The following is a 22,716-nucleotide window of genomic DNA, read 5'->3' on the forward strand; positions in this document are numbered from 1 at the left end:
ACACGGGAAGGCTTTTGTGTTAGTTGAGCAACAAAGTTAGATGCAAAGTTGAGTAGGAAAAGATGTGGGGAGTATTTTTGAAAAGAAAATTACATTTCCAGTCAGTGCAACTACCAGAAGTTTTCTGCCATTGGTGGAACTAGGAAAGTTTGGGAAAGAGTATTGTGTTATTTTGGGGTTTTGTTTGTTTGTTGTTTAAAAAGGCAAGAGACCTAAAAGGAAGCAGGAGGCAGGGCATGAGTTTACTTGAAAGCGCATGGTCTCAATGCAAGTCAAATACTGATGCTAGACATTCAAGTTTTGTCTGTTTTATATGTGAAGAAATGACCCAGCCCCACCTCTCCAAAACAAACAGATGTCAGGGTGGTTCAATGACATATGCCAGGTTACCTTGCAGTTCTTTGTTAGGAAGATGATTAGAAGCTCCAGTCACATGATGTCCCATGTTGTCATTTGTCCGTTGGGTGGGGTCAGTGTTTCCCAACACCAGGGCCTTGACTGTCATGGGAAACGTGCACTGCCATTTGCCTTTCTTCTTGTCTCACCTCTTCACCCTAATGTTGTCGTTCTAGGCCCCTCACCCCTTCCTCTTCTGTTTCTCCCTCCTTTCTGGGCCTGCCCACAATAGGCCTCCACTGGGAGATTCTGGTTTTGATGACCGCAGGCTGCCATGGGGGCAGAGGCCACCTGCCTGTGGCACCGACACCTCGCCTACAGTGTGCAGAGTCTTTTTAGCTGGTTTTCACTGTGACAGGCACACGTGCTGACAGCACTCAGAAAGCTCTAGTGGGAAACTGACCAGACCAGGACACCCACAGGATCCTTGACCCAAATGCCCAGTTTTTTTCACTTTTGTTTTATCTTTGAAGACCTTGGTTGTTGCTTCATTCCAGTGTCTGAGACAGTTTCCTATCGGTGGAGGCAGGCAGTGGTGAGGTAGGAGGAAATAGTACCTGACCCCGACCACATTCCAAGGAAAGATGCCTTTTATTGCATTTTCAACATGAGTAAGATAATAGCTCAGAGACACTTTGATCTAAAAGAAAGTATTTCTTTAAATACAGGGTCTTTTATAAAATGTTTCTGACGGCTGGTAACACTGTCTGTCTCCGGGGAGAACCGGGTAGTAGGGTCCTTAGTTGGTGGGAAACTTCTCTGTGTAAACCTTTCTATGGCCGGGCATGGTGGCTCGGTGGCTCTATGGCTGGGCATGGTGGATTATGCCTGTAATCCCAGCACTTTGGGAGGCTGAGATGGGTGGATCACCTGAGGTCAGAAGTTGGAGACCAGCCTGGCCGACATGGTGAAACCCCATCTCTACTAAAAATATAAAATTTGCTGGGCACGGTGGTGCAAGCCTGTGATCCCACCTGCTTGGGAGGCTGACACAGGAGAATCACTTGAGCCTAGAAGGCAGAGGTTGCAGTGAGCCGAGATCACGCCACTGCACTCCAGCCTGGGCGACAGAGCAAGATTCTAGCTCAAAAAATAAGTAAATAATACATCTTTCTATGCATATTTAATTTTGAACTACGTGAAGGTAATACTAATTCAAAAATTGAACAAATAACATTTCAGGATTTTGGAGGGAAGAGGGGCTGGAGTGTGTTCTCTGTCCTGACCATTCTTCTTTTCCTTCAGATTCTGGAAAGCCGCCACTTCCATAAAACAAGCAAATTCATTTGTGCTAAGCAGCAATTGTCATGAATAGCAGCTATGCTGGTCTCTAGGATGAATGACCCTTTGGTATTCTAAGTGTGATTCCTAATCCACCTTAATCCAAAATACCCTAACCTGCTGGTTCTCAACCAGCAATTTTGCCCCCACCCCCCGGGAAGATTTGGCAATATCTGGACATATTTTTAGTTGTTACAACGTGAGGGCTGGCACTACTGGCTTCTAGGAGATAGAGGTCAAGGATGCTGCATCTTATGATGCAGAGGATGGACCCCCAAAACAAAGAATTATCTAAACGTTGTTAGTGCCAAGGCTGAGAAGCCTTGTTCAAATCAAACTACCCTTTTTAAGAAGAGGGTGGATGTGAGTCCAGCTCTTCCAGATACTGGTGGATAACCGTAGGCATTTTTCCTAGTTGTTGTGAACCTTAATTTTTCTCATTGATAAAATGTAATTAATTAATATCTACCCAAGCTGGCTTATAGTGCTGTGAGGATCAAACAATTTAACAGACATGAGCAAATACTGGGAAAAGTAGAATACTAATGAGTGAAGTCACTGTTTTGATGAGCAAGAATGCAATCCCTGAGCCTCTGATTTCCAGATTAGTTCTATGGGGACGGAGCACTGGATTCCCGGGGAGAAGGGTTACTTAGTCTCCTGGGGGTAGCTGCAGTCAAGCCTGGGCATGGGAGGTGAGCTGACAGTACTGGGGCATGATGCTGTATTCGTCCCAACAGCAACAGGTGTTTAAAATCAGAGAGAAAGATGTGCTCTTAATAGTAAACGGGTGCCACTGCACTGCAGCCTAGGCAACAGAGCAAGACTCCATCTCAAAAAAAAAAAAATAGTAAACTGTTGTGTTTTAAAAAATTAAGCAGCAAGGAGGTGAGCTGCATCATTTACAGAGGGGACATTTTTAAAATAATTCCGTTACACTTAGGAGCATGTGTAATCATATCACATTACCATGCACCCCCCGCCCTGTCAGATCACCCCTCCAAACACTTGTGCTTCTGTCGCCTTCCTCACTAAGTACTAAAGCAGGTGATCGCAAACCTGCCTTTATGAGTTTTAAGCAGGACATTACAGATAATTAAGCAAAAAGAATTGGCAGCTTCAGATTAAAACAGCTGAGCGAGCCAACCCTCTCATTAGTCTGTTGCCCAGAATGGTTCATTCTGAAGTGACCTCTTTCAGCATTCGCTTTGGAGGCGGCCTCCATACGTTAAGTTACCCAGGTTTGTTGTACTTCTGCCTTCTCATTAACTGTAGACTCTCTGTGTTTTGGTCCCTAATACCAATAAACGTCACATTGCTGTCTCTAAAACGCGAACTATAGGAAATCGTATTCTACACCCAAAACTTCCTGCATGGCTTCCTTCACGGGCAAAAAACCCCACAATGTTGTTGAGTTTGGTGTGAATGGCAGGCGAGGAGGTTGGGGTGTTCAGTGTTACTGCAGCCAGTGGGGCCATCTGAACTGTGGCCCCTGTTCTCAGGGCACAACGATGCTTTTGTTTTTCAATTAAAAGGCTTAATATAAGCAGGTGTTCACTTGCTTCCCTGCACAGCTCAGCCAACCTGATTCTGATCTGGCCAGCAGGCCCCCTTTCCTCGAGGCCTGTGGCTCATCCACTTTCACCGCTCACTACCTGCCCTTCTTTGCCTGAGCACATAAAATTTTTTTTAAGGTGGCTCTTAAGTTGCAAAATAACATAAAAATTTAAAATTCTAAAGTTCTCTGTTCTGAATTTGGGAAAAGATGACAGCAATGTAATTTAGGTTCTAGTGTTACATCTACTTAATAGTCGTAGGGAACATACCTTGTGCTTATTCAGAGTTTTTGCTGTTTTATGGAGTTAGAATCATTGGCTGATGGAAGAATTTTATTTATCAAATATGTTGAGTTTATTTTAACGAGAAGCCTACTAATTCAGTGAATTAAAGCCTAATTATTACCAATCAAAAGCAATTTTAAAAGCAATGCTAATAATAAGAGTTAACATAAGTGCTTAGTGTATGCCCGCTATCATTCTAAGCACTTTAGAAAATTCATTTAATCTTCCTAACAACCTTATGAGGTTATACTATTACTACCATTTTACAGATGAGAAAACTGAGGTACAGAGAGGTTAATTAAATGCTCTAGGGCATAAAGCAAGTATGTGGCAGAATAAGTCTGGGATTTTAACCCCAACTGCCTTTCTTCAGGATCTGTAAGACCCTACCCAGTGCATTATTGTCTGAATGCTCTGGTGTCTGGAGGGCAGTGCTGCTCAAGACATTAAAACAGTGATTCTCAATTATCTGCAATAGTAGCAGGGGGCAGTAAGATAAACTCAGACAGCTTTGGAATGGGAACAAATTAATAGAATTTAACTTTTTTTTTTTTTGACGGAGTTTTGCTCTTGTTGCCCAGGCTGGAGTGCAGTGGTCTGATCTCAGCTCACTGCAACCTCCGCTGCCCGGGTTCAAGCCACTCTCCTGCCTCAGCCTCCTGAGTAGCTGGGATTACAGGTGCCCACCACCATGCCCAGCTAATTTTTTTTATTTTTAGTAGAGACAGAGTTTCGCCATGTTGTCCAGCCTGGTCTCGAACTCCTGACCTCAGGTTATCCACCTGCCTCAGCCTCCCAAAGTGCTAGGATTACAGGCGTGAGCCACCATGCCCCACCTAGAATTTAACAATTTTAAAATGTTTTCCCTGATTCACTGGTTCCAAAGCCATTTTTCTCATCAAAGTGTATCTCACTTCTGAACACAGAATCTGAACTGTAGCCTCAAGAATAACTTTTTCTAGAAAGTATGTAGTGATTTTAAAATGAAAAACAAAAAAATCCCTTGGACACTGTGCATAACACTAGAAATGGGAAGATGACTAAAGTGATCATTTCAAAAATTATCCCTGAGTGCAGAACTCAAAATTGACAGTAAAGAATGAGATCCACTTGACAGTGGTGACATATCTTGGATTGTCAAGTTAGGAGAAGAACACATTTTAAAACCTAACTGGCAGTTCTGTAGACTGTCACAGAAAGAGTCACAACTCAATAATAATCATCTCAATCACTTAAAAACATCTGGTAAAGAAAGCATTAGCTAGGAGGATGACTATTTTGAAAGTTATTTTCCTCTGTGGGAATCCAGTTCTCCCAAATGGTACACTGTATTTTCTGGCAAGTTCTGTTTACTGCCTGGTCCCGTGTCAGCTGCTTTTATTTTGCCAGAGAAAGGAAGATGTGGCAGCTCAGTCCTCTGCATGAAAGAGGCAACTCTTCAACATATCATTAAGGAAGGAAAAGAAGATGGGCCGTGGGCTCTGTGGGGGCTGTGAAATTAAGATTCTCAGTCCTGTATCTGTTCTGCCCAACTTCTGACATGCATGTACACCCAGACACTCAGAGACAGAAATTGGGTTCAATTACTAGGAGACTTCTAAAGTATTCATGAGGTCTTGCTGCAGTTCTTTCCAGCAGAGTTGGTGAGCTACTCTTCCTCTTAAATCAGTGTTTTGTGCTCATCCAAGATGCGCTGCTGTCTACTTCATTGCAGATCAGGAAGTGTTTGGTTATTGAGCACAGGGCTGAAATGTAGACTGTCTGGGTAACATTCTAATTTTCCTGAGCTAAGTTTTCATATTGTGACCTTGCCATTTTTATGGGTGTGCTTAGTGCCTAGAATGTACGACATACATTTGACTTACGTCCATGTACTCATTCATTTCTCCAGTTGACAAGTATTTATTTAACTTGGCATGGTGCTAGGCCTTAGGGGTGGAACAGAGGCCAAGACAGACATAGTCCCTGCCCCTAATAATGCTTTCATTGTTATGGTACAGACAGATGAGAAAGAGTATGCACAATCAAATAATTACTAACTTTTAAAGTACTATGAAGAAAATAAAGATAGGCAAAGGTACTGCTGCCTTTTAGATAAGGTGTTCAGGGGACCCTCCCTAAGGAGGCAGCACAGGGGCTGGGATCGCGAGTGTGTGAAGGAGGCAGTCAAGAGAAGAGTGGAAGAAAGAGTGTGCTTGGCAGAGAGAATGGCCTTTGCCAAGCCCCGAGGCAGGAAGGAGCTTGGTGGATTCAAGGAACTGAGGTGGAGGCCAGTGTGATGCAAGGTTCTGAGCAGGGAAGAGTGGCCAAGTAGCATGACAGCAGCAGTTCCCAGTGGGGGCAGATTTGTCCCCCAGGAGACATTAGACAGTGCTGTCACAACTGAGGGGAGTAGGTGCTACTGGCACCAGGTAGGAGGCCAGGGACACTGCCCCCTCCGACAACGAATACTCATCAGCCCCAAGTGTCAATAGTGCTAAGTTGAGAAGCCCTGAGTTAGAGAAATAGGCAGCAGCCTAGACAAAGGTAGTGGACTAGAGGAGAAAGAAGAAAACAAGTTTGAGATTCATTTCAGAGTTGATGTTGACTGGACAGGGCCATGGTTGGATGTGGGGGCGAGGGCATGGTAGGAATTATTGATCCCAGGATTCTAATTTGAGCACCTGGGTGGATGCTGTGACCATCTGTTGAGACAGAGATGAATGGTAGGGGGGAAACAAGTCTTCCAATTTGGACATGTGAGTTTGAGAATGTCAGAGAGGCAAGTGGGTGGCTGGACATGGATTTGGGACTCAAGGAAGAGGTCTGGGGTTCAGCTTCAATTTGTCAAATTGCAGATTCGTAGGCACTGGTGAAATAGATGGAGAAGAGAGGCCTCAGGAAGGGGGAACATCCATATTTTGATGTTGCCTCCTAAGATCCTTTTCCACAGTTATATTCCTAAAATACACAAAGCTGGCCGAGTCACTGCCTTATTATCTTCCATTGGCCTTCTGATACCTTCAGAAAATATCCATGCTCCATAACGTAGCATGTGAGTCCTTCACAGCCATCCCCAGTGGGTGTGTCTTGACCATCTCCTGCTGTTATCTTGGACACGCACCTAACTGCAGCTGCACTGAATGCTGCACCTTCCTCTTTTCCATCCCCATTCCTTCACACACAAGCTGATCACTCTGTGATGTCTTCATTCCAGAAACAGCTCTCCCATTGCCTTTGTCCACCCTCCCAGGCAGTGGCTGTCAGTCACCCTCCCCAGTCTCCCTCAGCACCCTGCACTTAACCCTGTTATGTCACAGGTGACTTTGTTTTGTAATAATTGTTGGCAGTTATGTCCTGCCAACTGCACTGTGAGTGGCTGGGGAGCAGGAGCCTTGCCCAATTATTTTGACATCCAGAGGGTCCCACACAGCATCTGGTACAGCATCCAAAGGATGTATCACTTTTTTCTTCCTAATTCTAAGATTGCTATAGATTTTCCAAAGAGATATGTTCTTGAGCCTACAGTTCTGGAGGTGCAATTAGAGGTGAGATATGGGGTGGGGCTGGGGGGCTGAAGAGGGATAGAATTTGTACTGTGGATGTTCACAGAAAGAACACTTTGAAGGAGCTCAGTTCCATTCCCTTGGCTTTTTCTGTTTCAAAACAGTAGTGATTACCTGAGTTGTGGGTCACTGTACCGGCATTTGAAAGTTGGCTCTTAATGATGTGGCATCCTGAAGTCCCCTCATCTGTAGTCTACAGATGGCTTGTGATCAGCTGTTCCTGGAAGAACTTCAGCAATGAATTTAAAAAGGCAGTCTTTTTCCAACACTGTCACTTAAAGGTTCTATTCTTTCCAGATATTGGCTCAATTAAAGGCAGCCCCTAGATAGATGACAGTAACTGTCAGGGGAGGTCAGGATTTGGGATCATTTGGCAGCCCATTTCTCCAGAACAAACATCATAGTCAATGCCCTTTTCTTTGTAACATGAAAGAAACAAGATCAATGATTGTTCAGGTTTGCTATTTCAAAGAGAGTGAGAGGGAACAATAGCCTAGCAGTTTTAAAAGCAACTGTATCCCTCTCAAAATCATAGAGCAGTGTAGACTTTAAAGCTGCACTTAGGACCCAGAAACAGGCATTGATGAGAACAGACAGAACATTGGACCTTACTCTCCCTCTTCCTTCCTCACCAGCAGTGGACTGAGAAGGGAGTGTGTGGCCAGTGCCATCAGGCTGGCTGTGCCATTGATGAGCTCATCCTTGTGCAAGACAATGTCTGAGCATAGAAATATTATAGTATGGCTTGAGTATTAAATCTAACGCTGTATGAGAAGGTACCAGGAAGATGGTAATTGGCTGTACAAATACCAAATTGCTACTATTGATGCTGGCTCCCCACCTACTCCCAGTGGAATTTAAGCCCTATGAGAATAGGGACTTGGCAGTCCAGGTATTACTAGAATTCAGTACTTAGTGAAGGCCCCAATAATACTGCCACCTACTTCATATTGGGATACTGTTCAAAGTATGGAATTGGACATTTCAAACCCATTCCAATTGCAGATTGGGACCCCATTCTCCTTCTGTGGTAGTCCTTATTATTGAGGATTGAAGGTGAAAGGTTGTTTCAAAAAGCAGTGGAATTCTGTGGCAAAAGGAAATCTAACCTTCATGCATTAAAGACACCTTTTTAAAAAGCCTGTGCCTAGAAAGTGAATTTTTTTTTTTTTTTGCTTTCCATCATATTAAATAAAAATGACAAATTTTCTGTTGTAGCTTTACCATCTCTCAGTGTCTGATTTAGTTTGAGGAAGCTACATTGGCTTCAAGAACCCTTTTTCCTCATCTGTCTCTGACTACACATTCAAACTGTTCTTCCTGGGACAATAGAGTTTTTCTGGGGAGAAGCAAGTGCCACCCTCTTGAAGGACAGAGAGTACAGTAGAATGGGGTGAGGGTGTATGGTTGAAGACAGCAGGATAAGGGAAGGTGGAAGTGGGCAGACAACATCTAAAACCCATTCATGGGTTTTAAAGAAAATCATGAACAAACTAAGCTGCACAATCAGCATAGTCCCTTGCCCCAGGTTATTTCTTTATTTTTAACTTATTTATTAATTATTCTAATCTTGGAGACAAGTCAGTTCCCCCATTCCTGTCCCCCAACCCAATGTTCTTTGGAATATTTGATTTGGATATAACTTTAAGATTACAAATTAGAGGGGTTTTAAAGTTGTAAATACAAAAGAGATTTAAAGCAGTAAAGTTTCATTTGAGAACAAAATCAAAGGATGGAGTCTTCTGAGATTCTGCTTCATAAAAAACAAAACAATACCCTGTTTTCCAAGGAAGTATTCAATGTAATAAAAACATCAAACGTTTCCATTTCCTTTGGAATTTGGGGTATGCCAACTCAAGCTGCATTGATGTTTATCTCTATGCTTTTTATTCATTTTTTGGAGAAAATTTTGTTTTTAGCATATGGGATACTTACACACATACACACACACACACACACACATACATATATAGCTTATTTTTAAGTGTGCATTTTTTTTTTTTTTATGAGGGTCCTGAATTGCTTCAGAAGAGTTAATAGATGGGTAGGAAGAAACTACACTTTATGATAAAGCTCCTGATTTACCTGGTCAAGGGGAGGCTGTCTTACCAGAAGCCAGGTGGCTATGCCGAGCAGATGCAGCATGTCTCAGACATCCCTTGGCCCTCAGAGTCCCTAGTGGGGACGCACAGTGGCTGGTATACAAGGCAGAGTCTGGTCAAATCTGGGGCACCAGGCCGAAGCCCTTTCCCCTGAGGCTTCCATTTCCATGAGAGAGGAATTTAAACCCACAGTCTACTCCTGGAATAGGAAATGTTACAGACATCCATGCCCTTCCTGCTTATTGACCCAAATTCAGCCTTAGCGAGGTCACTTGGGCCGGAAAACGTTCAGCACCCAGATGGCCTGGAACAGTATCTTTGTTTCCAGCTTTCCAGCCTCAGAATGCCTGTCTCCCCACATGTTCTCCCTCAGTAGATAAATCTGGGCACCTGTTTGTGTTAGGCAGGGATACAGCAGTGAACACAAGGAACTTGGCCCATGACCTCAGGAAACCAAGTTAAGGGGTCTGTGCATTTTAGCACTTTACTAAATTACCTTTAAAAATGGTTATCCCATCTTAGACGTCCCCCAGCTAATTAGGGGAGCCCTGTTTTTCCGAGTCCTCAAGAGCACTAAGCATTGCTCCTTTAAAAATGTTTTAACAGCTAGATAGGTGAAAGTGCCTTAATTTTCACTTTAATTTGCATTATTATTGTAAGTTAGACTTTTTCAGATGATTTTTATTGATTTATGTGTATTATTATTTATGAATACCCTTTGCTGTCTGATTTGTAAGCACTAATATATTTAGGGCCTGCATTTTTGTTGCAGATGCTTTTCCATTCTTAAATTAGACTTTTACTTTTCCTTACTTTGTTTTTTGTTTTTTTTTTTTTTTTGACCCAAGCTTTTATATAGTCAAATTTGTTAATACTTCCCTTAAGGCTTTTATCTTTGCTCTTATTTTGTAATTTTGTGCTAGTAATGCCTTGCTTTAATTTTAATAATTTGTAATGCAAGACTGCCCATGGTATTCTTAATTTTCAAAAATTTCTTAGTGATGTTTTTACATTTTTTCCCTCTAATTGAACTTTAGAATTATAAGGTCACTATCTCTAAAAAAAATTTCTATTGTGATTTTTGTTGAAATTATATTAAATTAATGAATTTAGAAAGAAGCATCTTTAAACTTGTATTTTTCCTTCCAAGAATGAAATGTTTATATATTTATTGTCTTTTATGCTCCTCAGTAAACTTTTATTTTCTTCATAGATTTTATACCTATTTTTAGTTGAGTATATGTCTGTGTAACTTATATGGGGTTTTTTGTTATTAATGTTTTGAGTTGTTTTTTTTTTTTTTTCTTTTGCACATGGGATTTTTTTTTCCATTACATTTTCTGACTGGGGATACATTAGATCTTGATTCATGTGAGTTTATTTTGTAAACTGACAACCTGTTTTTTTTTTTTTTTTTAACTATTCTACTCGGTTCATAACTGATTCCTGGGTATTCTAGGTAGCAATCATATAATGTGTAAATTATCATTTTTGTCCTTCTAACCAATATTTTGTAATTGGCTTGTCTTATTAATTTGATATTCAAAAACAGTATCAAAGAATTCTTGTGATAACAGCACAGCCTTGTCTTACTTGTGTTTTAAAAAACAAATGGCTCTTGTACTGTTTCCCAGAGTGCATTCTTTGCACACACAAGTTATTAATAGATACATAAATAAAAATCCCTTGGTCACGTACATTTGGGAAGTGTCACTCTAGTGCTTCCATTAGTATACTGTTGTCTTTTAGCTTGAAAAATTATTTTCTGCATTAAGAAAGTTTCTTTCTGCCTCCAGTTTTACTAAAACTTTTTTTAAAATCATAATTGAAGGGAGAGGAAGAGAGGGGAGCAAGGGTTGAAAAAACTACTGAATACTGTGCTCAGTAATGGGGTGACAGGATTGATTGTACCCCAAACCTTAGCATCGCACATTATACCTGGTAACAAACCTGCACTTGTACCCCTGAATCTAAAATAAAAGTTGAAATAATTTTTTTAATTAACTAAAATCTTTATTGAATATTGACTTTTTCATATAATTTAAGCTGACCATGGAAAGGCAATTATTGTAAACACAGTTAGCTTTTTGAGATACTCCAAGTACTAGCAAACAATAAAATCATGTTTCTCTTAAAATATTATTTAATTCAGATTTTATATCAGTTTAGATGAATGGGATCATTTTATTTCCTTATAGTTTGGAGAATGTCTTAAAATTTCTTCCTATAGGTCTACTGATCACTTCCCCGTACCAGAGTAATGTGTGGAAATTATCCTAAGAGTTAGTGCTTTTTGCAAGTTATTTTGGGGTGGGCAGTTTGTTGAAGTCATTGAGAAATTTTGGTTTTGGCAGAGGGGAAAAAGCTTGTGTTTCTTTTGCCTGAAAGTCTGTGCTTTTTCATCTCTGTTTTCCTTTTGTTGAGAATTTTAATGTAATTTCATGTTATATTTGGGCTTGTGCTTCTTCATTTGCAAAATTTGAGGTATGGTTGATTGCTGAATGCCGTTGAAGTCTCTTGATTTCTTGGTGGTGGTGGTTTTGTTTGTTTTATTCTGTGATCATCTCTTGCAGCAGTCATTTTATGAAGGCCAGGCAGGATGCCTTGGGGAGGGGAAAGAGAAGAAGGTAAAGAGTGGGGAGAGGGTTACATCTCTTTTTGAGAAAACCTGAGTTGGTTTCCCTTTGGTGCAAAGGCAATAATATCTTGCATATTTTCCCACCCTTCCTTAAACACCCTGTGGATTAGGAACTCAAATGACTCTATCGGTTTAGGAAGATTAATCCTCTGTGGGAAAACATAGAGATTTTCTCCCCCTTTCTATGTTCTTGGCAAAGTGAATACAACAGAAAATTATCAAAATCTGTCATGAGAGTTTGAATTTAGGAAAATTAACTTGAATGTGTATAAAACACGACACTGTGCTGCCATCCCACCGGCCCTTCAAGCCTAGGGGAGCCCTGATGTAACCAGAGCCTGAGACGGAGACGTCTTGCAGAAAGAGGAGGAGAAATGCCAGGGTGCTGTATTCCTGTTAGGTCCAACCATGATCGTCTCCATTCCAGAGAGGTCCTGTCAAGACCATTTTCTACCCAGATGGCCAAGTGTGTACTCTTCCATGTTATAAACTCATCACCCATTCATTTATTCAACAAATGGTCCTCTAGGACCACTTTCTGGGACCACAGAGATGCAAGCCAGTCTCCTTCATTTCAACCCAGTGCCAATTAGCATCAACTCTTGGGGCTAGTGGGACAACGAGTGAAAATGTTCGGGTGCCTCAAGTAAACAGGACCTTAAAGTATTGAAAGTATTTCACGGCCCGGCACAGTGGTACATGCGTGTAATCCCAGCACCTTGGGAGGCCAAGGTGGGCAGATCACCTGAGGTCGGGAGTTCGAGACTAGCCTGACCAACATGGTGAAACCCCGTCTCTACTAAAAATACAAAAATTAGCCAGGCGTGGTGGCGCATGCCTGTAATTCCAGCTACTTGGAAGGCTGAGGCAGAAGAATCACTTGAACCCAGGAGGCGGAGGTTGTAGTGAACTGAGATCGCGCCATTCCACTCCAGCCTGGGCAACAAGAATGAAACTCCATCTCAAAAAAAAAAAAAAAAGAAAAAAGAAAATATTTCACACTTGCTATATGTATTAGTTTCTTATTGCTGCGGTTGCAAATTACTGCAAACTTAGGGACTTAAAAACATTTATTATGTTATAGTTCTGTAGAACAGACATTTAATATTCTTCTGGCTGGGCTAAAATCAAGGTGTCAGTGTGGCTGTGTTCCTTATGGAGACTCTAGGAGAGAAGCCTTTTCCACAGGGGCCACTTACATTTCTTGGCTCATGGCCGCTTCCTCCACCTTTAAAACCAACAATGGCAGATTGAGTCCCTCTTACATTATGTCTCACTCACCCGCTCCTTTGCCTCTTCTTTTTTTAACTCTTAAGAACCCATATTATTACATTAGGCCCACCTGGACAGTCTAGGACAATCTCCCTAACTCAAGGTCAGCTGATCATCAACCTTGATTGTATTTGCAACCTTGTAAAGTAACATATTATATTTTGCCTTCTAAGGTTACATATTTGCTGTCTCTAGAGGTTAGGATGTGGACATCTTTGGGAGACATTGTTCTGTCTGCCACTATATAATTTCACAGTGTCCACCATATAATTTCACAGTGCAGCTCTTTGTTATGCCTTTGTCATTACTGTCAGTCTGTCTGGTACTCTCAGTAGATACCAACTGTGATCCTGAGTTGTAGACATCACTGTCTCAGGTCTGTATTTCCTTCTCCTCTTCTCGTTCCCTTTTCTACTTCACTCCCTCCATAAAATCGATGTGCGCAATAAATGTACCTTCAATACCTGTCTCCCTGTAATCAACTTACATAAATAAGAAATCATTTTCTGGGATATAAGCATGAACCTGGCTTCAAATGCAACATGTTGTGACTGAAAAGCAAATGTGGCTCAGGTTACTACTGTTAACATGAAGCAATTCATGTTTGAACAGAATTTTCAAAATCAAATTTTGAACTCACTGCTGGAGACGATGTGGCCCCCTTCGTTTCCTGAATTATTATGCATCTCCCACAGAACCATTTGCTATATTATTTCTTTGGTGTTTACAGAGGCAGATCATGTTTATGAAGCATGTCCAGAAGAAGGAAATGATATATGGAAAATCTCTACATGGGGTATAGAGTCAAGTGATCCCTAGGTTACAGTTGAGAGCTATAAATAGGCTAGTGACTTCATATGTACCATGGGACTGGTATTTTCCATCTTTCAGCCCACAGTTTGGATAAACTTAGATGGATTTTTTAATAGTTCTTTGAAAATGGAACATTAGCTATCCACAGAGATTTAACTTTGGACAAAAAATAGGAATAAAAGTCATCATTTCTGATGACAGGATTAGACAGACCTTTTTTCTTGAAAGTAATTGAATATTCTGTGTGTTTTTCGCAGTTTCTGTTGAATTGAGAATAGTGACCATCATTTGAGGTGGAAATAGCAGAAATGATTAATTTAGAAAGAAGAAGGATTGTGGGGTGGGTGGAAGTGGCATTTTCTGCATTGTATTCTTAGAAACTTAGACTGTTAGAGTTGGAAGTGCTCCGATAAAACTGTTCTTTAACATATGAGAAAACAGAGGCCCAAATACCTTAAGTCCCTTGGCCAAGAGTATGCTGAGTGCAGAAAGCCACACTGTGGCTCATGTCCCGGGCCCTGGCCCTCAGCGTTTCTCAGCCCACTGCACTCATCTCCAGCACCTCTGATGGACTCACTGGGGTGACACCATCAAACCATGTGCCCCAAAGATGCCTTCATGTTGATTTCCACTTGGGCATTTCTCATTCTTGGATGGCTAATATACTCCCTGCCTGGTTTACTCTTGAGAACCCGGCTTTCATCTGCTGTGGGACACAGTAGCCTTTGCGTCAGTGCCTACGTGCACATGTGTCCATGGAGGCAGGGAGGGTGGACAGGCATGTTTGTACACACACTACACCAGCAGCACTTTTAAAGACAAGGATCATGACAAAAGCAACAGCAAGTGCACTTTCTTTTCCAAATTACCCAAGGTTGTTTTTTAAAAATAGTAATATCACTTCAAGTGTTTTGCACTTGGCTTGGTGAAACAAAATGTGAGTTAAAACTGTGGAATATGAAAGCATTATTCTTGACACACCTACAATATGAGACACTCCATTGATGTGGGTAGCATATACGCAGACAACAAGCATTGATGCTGTACTTCCACCTATAGATAGAAGGGGGATGTACCTTGGTATGGGAGTTTTGCACTTAGACAAAGTCTTAGTTCTCAACCAGAGCTGATTTTGCTCACCACCCCTCCAGAGGGCATTTATTAATGTCTGCAGGTATTTTTGGTTGTTACGTCTGGAGGAAGTGGTGCTACCGGCACCATTTGTAAAGACCGGGGATGCTGCTGAACATCCTACAATGGACAGCTCCACACATCAAAGAAGTCTCGAATCCAATATGTCAATAGTGCCAAAGTTGAGAAATCCTGGCCTACAGGAATTTATGACTTATCTGATACTTGGCTTTGAAGGCTATATAGAGAGTTGATTAATTTAGAAACAGCTTGGCTTGTGGAATAAACATACCTGGTATAGTCTGCGAACTGAAGTGAGCCAAGGTGGTCCCAGTATTGCTTCCACACTTGCTCTCTCAGATCTCTGTTCTCAGTGACCAGAGTTAAAAACCAGCTTCCCTCTGCTCTTCACGTCTGTGGGTCCTATGGTTGAGGATTTTTATGTATTGTTTTTCTTTGGGGTCCTGATAATGCTTAGATAACCAAACATAGAATTTTTAAAGGTGATTGTGAATATAAAGAACTAAGGAAGGCCTTACCCTGATCCGTTCTTTACACAAGCAGCCCCAGTCAGGGAACCCTATGCCCGGGGAGGAATTGGGCCTCAGCATGGCCAAGCCTTGGCAAAGACCACTATGGCAGCAGTGTCTGAAAAAGGAGAAGAGTCCAAGGAGGGAGGAAATGGCTAGGAGGCTGCTAGAGCCTTCCCTCAGTGCCATGTTCTACTCACGGACCAATGTACTAAAAATGATTTGTATTTCCTTGTTCCTTTTTAAATTTTTGAAAAAAAAATTCCATATTGTTTGGGGGTTTTCCCCATTGCCAGGTGGTTACATTCCAAAGAAATTATATCATGGGATACAGACACAAGTATTTCCAATCATGCTTATTGTGTAGGGCTGATGGCAACGTGATTCCCCTCCATGGCAACACATCATAACCACACAAGCCCAGAAGTATCAGCAGCCGGAAGTCCAGCATCAGGACCACCCATCTCTTTGTCAGGCAGCCCCGGTTGGTGGTGGTAAATGGAGGAGACTGAGGTCTCTTTCACTCACTTAAATTCAGAGAGTGAGCCACTCTACTCCTGTTGGGAAAACCTATTTCCTTACCCAACGAGACTGTAGAAAATTCCCCTCAGCCATATACCATGCCAGGTTTCTTTTACAAGCCAACCTGTTTCCAAGCAACCCTTCTTGTAACCTTCTGGAGCCAAGTATCTGATATTCGTGCTGGGAGAAAGATGAACGGATTCTGCACAGACACGGGCCCTGCCAACATGGGCCTGGGGAGAGGGGAAGCTGGATGTGTGGCTCAGGAGACAGGCCGAGGTTGTTAGAGGAAGCACAGAATATTGGAGGTGAAGATAAAGTCAGTAGTCGGCCAGGCCTTTTGTGCAACGGACTCAAGAAACATGTAAGAGAACAAAACATTTTTAGACTGATAACTGATTACTTGTGTACATCTTGAAAGTTGGCTGCTGCAGGGCCTAAACAAGAGAGAGGCCTTACAGTAGGGGTTATGTGTCCGTAGGCTCATGGAAGCTTGGCATTCAGATGATCTTCATTCATTCAGTATCGTCTACTCAGTCATTCAGCCAACACTGAGTTAAGCTCTGAGCAAGGCATTGTGGTTAGATGGCAGATAGGTTAGCATTGTTGGAAAGAGTGTGGGGTCAGAGGTCTGGGCTGCAGAAACCCATCACAGTTTCCTCTAATCATGCCTGGGAAGGGGGAACCAAGGGGGAAGGAAGCAGCCCTCTATTGAGCAATCAGCTATGCATCGGGCACTTCCACTTGTGTTGTAGCAGCAGGAGCCAATAGTGGTGCATTTGGGACTGGGCCACTAGAAGACTGGTTTGTTGGGATCAAGTCAAGGGGTTCTTGGAAACCTGCTGAGAACACGCCCATCACCTGACAGCCCAGAAAGATGTCCGAGTCTGGTGGCCAGATCCAATGGGGGAGATCCAGTGGGGGAGATCCAATGGGGGAGATCTAATGGGGGAGAGCCAAAGGTGTTTGTTGGTAGCTCTGACGCCAACTTTTATGACCTGGGCAACAACCAAAACAATTTAATAACGCTCTCTCAGAGTTCAAGAGAAAAGGAATAAACAGAAATAAGCAGCAGCCCAGCCTCTACCCAGCTGGTACTTCTGGAAATTGCATATGGGTGAAGCAAGGCTGCTTCCTCCTGCTCCACTTGTGAGAAAAATGACTGCCTGTTCTCCTTTCTCGGTATCAGTCTCTAAGAGTTGTAATCCAAAGAAGGCAAAATACAATTACTTTCTGTTGCATTTTTAGAGCAGCAACTGTAAGTGGGAGGGAAAAAAAAACAGACATTGAGAAAATGGTGGAATGAAATATGTTAAACTATACAAAACAAGTGGCTTCCAGTGACCACCTATACTGAAAAATAAATGAAATCAGAAAGTCGTATATCGTGTAGAATTTTAGAGGAGGAAGAAATTTTGGCAATTCTCTAAGCCACCTGCCTTCATTTTCTAGAGGAGGAAAGTGAGCCCCCGTGCTATAATGAAGCTGTCTCAAAGTCTCACAGCCCCCTGGTGGCAGAAGGAGCCTGAAACTGATTGTGCTACGTGTTGGTGATCCTAAATGTCTGTCCATGTTTGTAAATTAATGTGGTGGGGCTTATGAAATCAGGACCATAGTCATTGTCTGTGAATAATTCTCTTTTTCTACCTTTGGTCAAAAAGCTGGTTGGTAGAAGAAGAGCTAGAAGCCTAGAGCCAGGGCCGTGGAGCCGTGGGGGTTCTTTTTCATCCTATCTGCAGCTTGGGTAGCCAGCTGGGTTTTGGAGGAGAGTGCATCTCTTCCGAAGACCTTAGTTGCTTTCCTTGCGGAAGGGCTGATCCTGGCCTCTGGGAACAGGAGAAACATAGTAATTTTAAAGGTTATGAGGAAAGGAGGATAGGGATCCAGAAGGCCAGGGAGGAAAAGCCAGTGAGTTTGGAGCGTGGGAGCTGCAGGCAGGTGGGAGAAGCCGAAGGCCTAACGTGGCTGTTTTATTTGTTTAAATATATAGGGCTCAGAAATAGAGGATTTTGGAAACTGTATTCCACTGTTCTAAAAGAGAAAGTGTGTAGGGGGAAAATAGCATCTTGACTACACTGTAATCCTAGATCTTGAAACGTGAGGTTACATGGACAAAAAATGCTTAATCCAAACTTGAAAGTATGGATAATATTCAAAATTATCCCCCACCTTCAGTGCTTTACCCAGGTTATGGAGATTCTTGAAAAACATGTAAATGAACTTTGTGTATGTTAGTCTATGTACACATTTAGGAAGAGTTCCATTTAATAGTCTTTTTGTAAAACATGATCTAGGATTTATCTTTCATATGTACAATCCATCTGAATTTAAGTTTCCTCATCTGTGGGGGTAATATACGGGTTGTGGTGAGAAATAAATGTTGCAAATAACTTAATCTTACACAAAATAAGCACTTAACACAATAAAATATATGTGTATTAAAATATCTCAATGGAAATCATTGCATTAGAGTCTTCAAATACTCAAAACCAGTCTTTTTCTACCCAGGAAACACCTACATTCTAAATTTTAAAGCCCCTTTAGGTAAATAGTGATATTAATGTTTCAGATTGTTTTATTTAAAATTCTCTTGGCATTGTTCTTCTGTGGTTTTCCAGAAATATGGCCAGAACTACAAAGCACATGATACTGTAAACAATTGCTATGCCAGTCATTTAAAATAACTCAATTATTAAAGGAGGGATGTCTTCACCCCCACTCTTTCAGAAAAGACAGCTTGGCCTCTAAATTCTTATGAATTTAGAGAGAAGGCATTTTCCTCATCCCTTCTTGATGTCATTCCTTAGTCCTTACATCTGCTGGATCTATTCTATAAGGAGTGTTTAGGGCTGGCATATGGAAAAATGATTTGAGATTGGTAAACAGCAAGTCACAGCAAGTGATGCCTCTCACTGTCAGTCTATAAAATCACTGCATTGTCAATTTGAAAGTGTTTTTGTTCTATGTATGATTCCATCTCATTTAGCAACAGTAACCCTGCCCCTTTCTTCCTTCTAAACCTTGGATCCCTGAGCTTTGCTTTTCTATTTCATAAATGTTATTTATTCCTCTAACACAGATAATGACATCTGTGATATAATACATATATGTATAATTCCCTATCATCAACCCTTAGAGCTTATTATGAAAATTAAGAGGAGGAAGAATTAAACTGGTAGAGATTTGAAAGGAAGAGAAAAACTATTTGGATTTCTTCTAGGCCTGTTTCAGTACAATTTATTATATTCCTCATTATGTCTTTTATATATCAAGAAGATTAGTTAGAAAAAAGCTACATGACCAAAATTGAGGCACAAGTGGGAAAAAACATCCAGTGATCCCTACCCCAATAAGAAGCTTCATTTCTATTTTTTTCTCTTTGTTTGGGTAAATGGATAGCAATTAAGTCCTCCTGTCTTATGAAGTCAGAGATTTATCTCTTGAATTAATTAACTGCAGAATAGTGACCAGTGGCCCAGTGAACACTATCAGAGCACTGAGAGATGCTGAGTGATGCTGGTTTATTTCCCCTCCTTAGCTAAATACATTCTTCTTTTTAAAACTGAAGAGGTCAGTTGGTGGGATGAAAAAGAAAGGTTTGCAGTCTCTTGGGATAGGTGGTAAAAGATAACAACCAGATCTTGTATGGCACTGATATTTCCAGAGTATATGAAGTTTCCATGCTGGTTTCTACCTTTTTAAGGGAGTTATAATCATCCCCTCTCATTCCCTAAATCAGCAATAACAGCAGTGGTGTGTGTGTGTGACTTCATATGAAGCAAGAGTTTGGTGGCTAGGGGTTAATATCCTCTCAAAGTAGGTGGGGATAACATTAGGCCAGAAGGGATGGATGAGAGGGTGGAGGTTGCTGAGGGTTTCTTTGAGGGGAGGGTGGTTGTCCTAATCTTGTTTTACTTAAAGCTGGTAAACAGCCTAGATTCTAATTCCTATTCTAAAGATTCCCAATGTTATAGTGAAACCTTTCCACTTTGGCCCCATATAGGACACCTTTTAAATTAGTGCCCATGTGTCTGTGCACCTGACATGGCAGAGGGCTGTGATATGCCCCTGGAGAACTCTGTAGAGCAGAGGTTTGACTTTGGCCCTGACCCATCTCCACACCTATGGGCAAAGAGTTAACCATGGATTTGCCAGTCAAAGGAGAATGCAAATTAAAAGAGTAGAAGCTGGCTTGGTATTGCTTGGAAACAGGCCCATGTAGCCAATAAACAAGCAGTTGGAGTAGCCACATAGTTTAGCTGGGCCTGTGCTAAACTGAAACACAAAACTACAAAGCTGCTATTTCTGTAATTCTATGTGGGGTTATGACATCAGGTATGACGGTTATGAGCATGGACTCAGGGTTAACAGATCTAGGTTCAAGGGCCAGCTTTGCCACCTCCTCACTGTGTAGCCTTGGATAAGCTGATTTGTCTTTCTGGGCCAGTTTTGTCTTATGTAAATCAAGAGTAAGTAATTTTGTACAAGGCTTGGACTACAGTAAGTACTCAGGAAAGGCCAGCTAGCTAATAGAATGGTGAAAAGAGCCATGAACATATTCCACTCATTCCCCATCAAAAGAAGAGTGAGTGGAGTTATGGCAAGAAAGGTACTACCATAATGTGAAAAGATTCCACCTAAAGAATACCTGATCATTTCTTACTTCAGGGAAGCCCATCTTACAGGTCCTTTCTGGCCCTACAGTGTAAGACTTTAAAAGATATAGGTAGGCAGGCACAATTGCAGTTTCTCCATATCTTTCTGCCTAGGTGTGTTTCTCAACCCCCACTTCACCCACAAGCTGCTGTTACATGTTCCTCCAAGAGTCCAGCATCCCAGTGAGCCAATTAGGGAACACACTCCTTATTTGTTATTGCAAAAGTATATATTTAATTGTGAATATGGGTTTAAATTCTTCTAAAGGACTATTTTAAATTTTAAATGAAAAAGGCTAGAGAAGTGTAAAATTTTATTATAAAAAGGAATCAACAAGAACCTTATTTGGTAGATGATGAAGAATAGCTATAGTTTCTGCCCTGTGAGAGCATACAATTTTAATAATCAAAACTCTTAAGAGAAGGCATGGAAATTTTATTGTTTTAGAGCTTCCATGGAGACTATTTTACAAATGCAGTTTAACTTTAATTGCTGTAAAATAATGGAACATGACTATTAGTGTATAACCGTAAAAAATGAAAATTATAAAGTTAAGAGCAAATAATACAGTTAATACACAAAAAGAGAATCTGTCTCCCTAGTGATCAGGAAAATGGAGACTAAAACAACAAGACTGGCAAAAGTTAACCATATTGATGATACTGGTATTGGTAGGAGTATGAGGATAGAATCATTCTTACACAGCACTCTGTGGGTGGGTATGTAAATTGATGAAATCCGTAGAAGACATCTTGGCAGTACCTACCAAAAGTATAAATGTGCATTTTTTTTAACTCATCAGTTCTTCTAGGAATCAAAGCTGCAGAAATATTCAAGAAATAAGTGTATAGGAATATATGAACAAGGATATTCATCACCACATTATTTTCTGTTAAAGAGAGAACAAGAACCCTAGTGTCTATCAATAAGAGAGTAGTTAAAACAATTGTGGTACATACAAGCTATGAAAATCTATGTAACCATTACAAATAATGAGATCCGTATAGATGGAAGGATAGTATTTGAAAAAAAAAAAAGCAAGCTGAAACAAAGCATGAATAGTAGAGTCTCATTTTAATTTTATTTTTATTTTTGAGATAGGGTCTCCGTCTGTCATCCAGGCTGAAGTGCAGCGGTGCGATCTCAGCTCACTGCAACCTCCGCCTCCCAGGCTTAAGTGATCCTCCTGCCTCAGCCTCCTCAGGCAAGAGCCACCATACCCAGCTAATCTTTGCATTTTTTGTAAAGACAGGGTTTCACCACATTGCCCAGGCTGGTCTTGAACTCCTGAGCTCAAGCAATCCACCCACCTCGGCCTCCCAAAGTGCTGGGATTAAAGGCATGCGCCACCACACGCAGCCTCATTTTTATCTGTAATGAATGTATAGAGACATGTATTTTTCAGTGTTTAGAGAAAAAAGCCCCAAACACACACTAAACAGTTGACAGTAGTTAACCCTGAAGAGTAAGTGTGAGAAGGGCACATTGGTGTTTTACTTTCTATAGTTAAGAGTTTTTTTTAACTTTTTCTCAATGAGCATGGGCTACAATTTACCTTTCTAAATTGAGCAATGGTATCTTTATGGATATTTATCTTTCAATCTGATATATTTTTGAGCCTATATTGTTTTTCAGTTAAAGAGCATTTGGTTATAGGTCCATAGGGTATATGCACTTGGAATATAGATCAAAACAAGAACCAGAATGACTGTGGCTTAAGCTAAGTTGAAGTTTATTTCTCATACGCATGAAGTGCAGAGGTCATTTACTTGCCTCTGCAGGGTATTCAGGGGCCTAGGTTTCCATCTTGTTTTTCTACCATTCTCAATGTATAGCTAACAAAAGCGATTAAAGAAGCCTGCTTCATCTCTGTCCATCACATCTGTACATAGCACACCCCTTCCTGGTGAGGATGTGACCTGGGAGTTGGACACATCATTTCTTGTCCCAGCTCAATAGCCAGAAAATGGTAATGTGATGATACCTACC

The 22,716-nt window shown here is 41.3% G+C and overlaps 1 protein-coding gene across 4 annotated transcripts in view; it reads left to right on the plus strand.

Moving 5' to 3' along the window:
- PIP5K1B (phosphatidylinositol-4-phosphate 5-kinase type 1 beta) overlaps nt 1-22,716 on the plus strand; it is a 310,275-nt gene that overhangs the window by 123,460 nt on the left and 164,099 nt on the right. Inside the window, exon 1 of one of the 4 annotated variants that reach the window (XM_054520014.2) lies at nt 6,824-7,045. The exons of 2 other annotated variants lie outside the window; for them this stretch is intronic. In XM_054520014.2, the coding sequence (XP_054375989.2) occupies nt 6,953-7,045 (93 nt within the window). In that variant the 5' untranslated portion in view covers nt 6,824-6,952. Of the gene's footprint in view, nt 1-6,823; nt 7,046-22,716 lie in introns of those variants that run through there. One more of the 4 variants, XM_054520013.2, reaches the window with a different exon arrangement.

Source organism: Pongo abelii, chromosome 13, assembly GCF_028885655.2.
Source record: "Pongo abelii isolate AG06213 chromosome 13, NHGRI_mPonAbe1-v2.0_pri, whole genome shotgun sequence".
NCBI lineage: Eukaryota > Metazoa > Chordata > Mammalia > Primates > Hominidae > Pongo > Pongo abelii.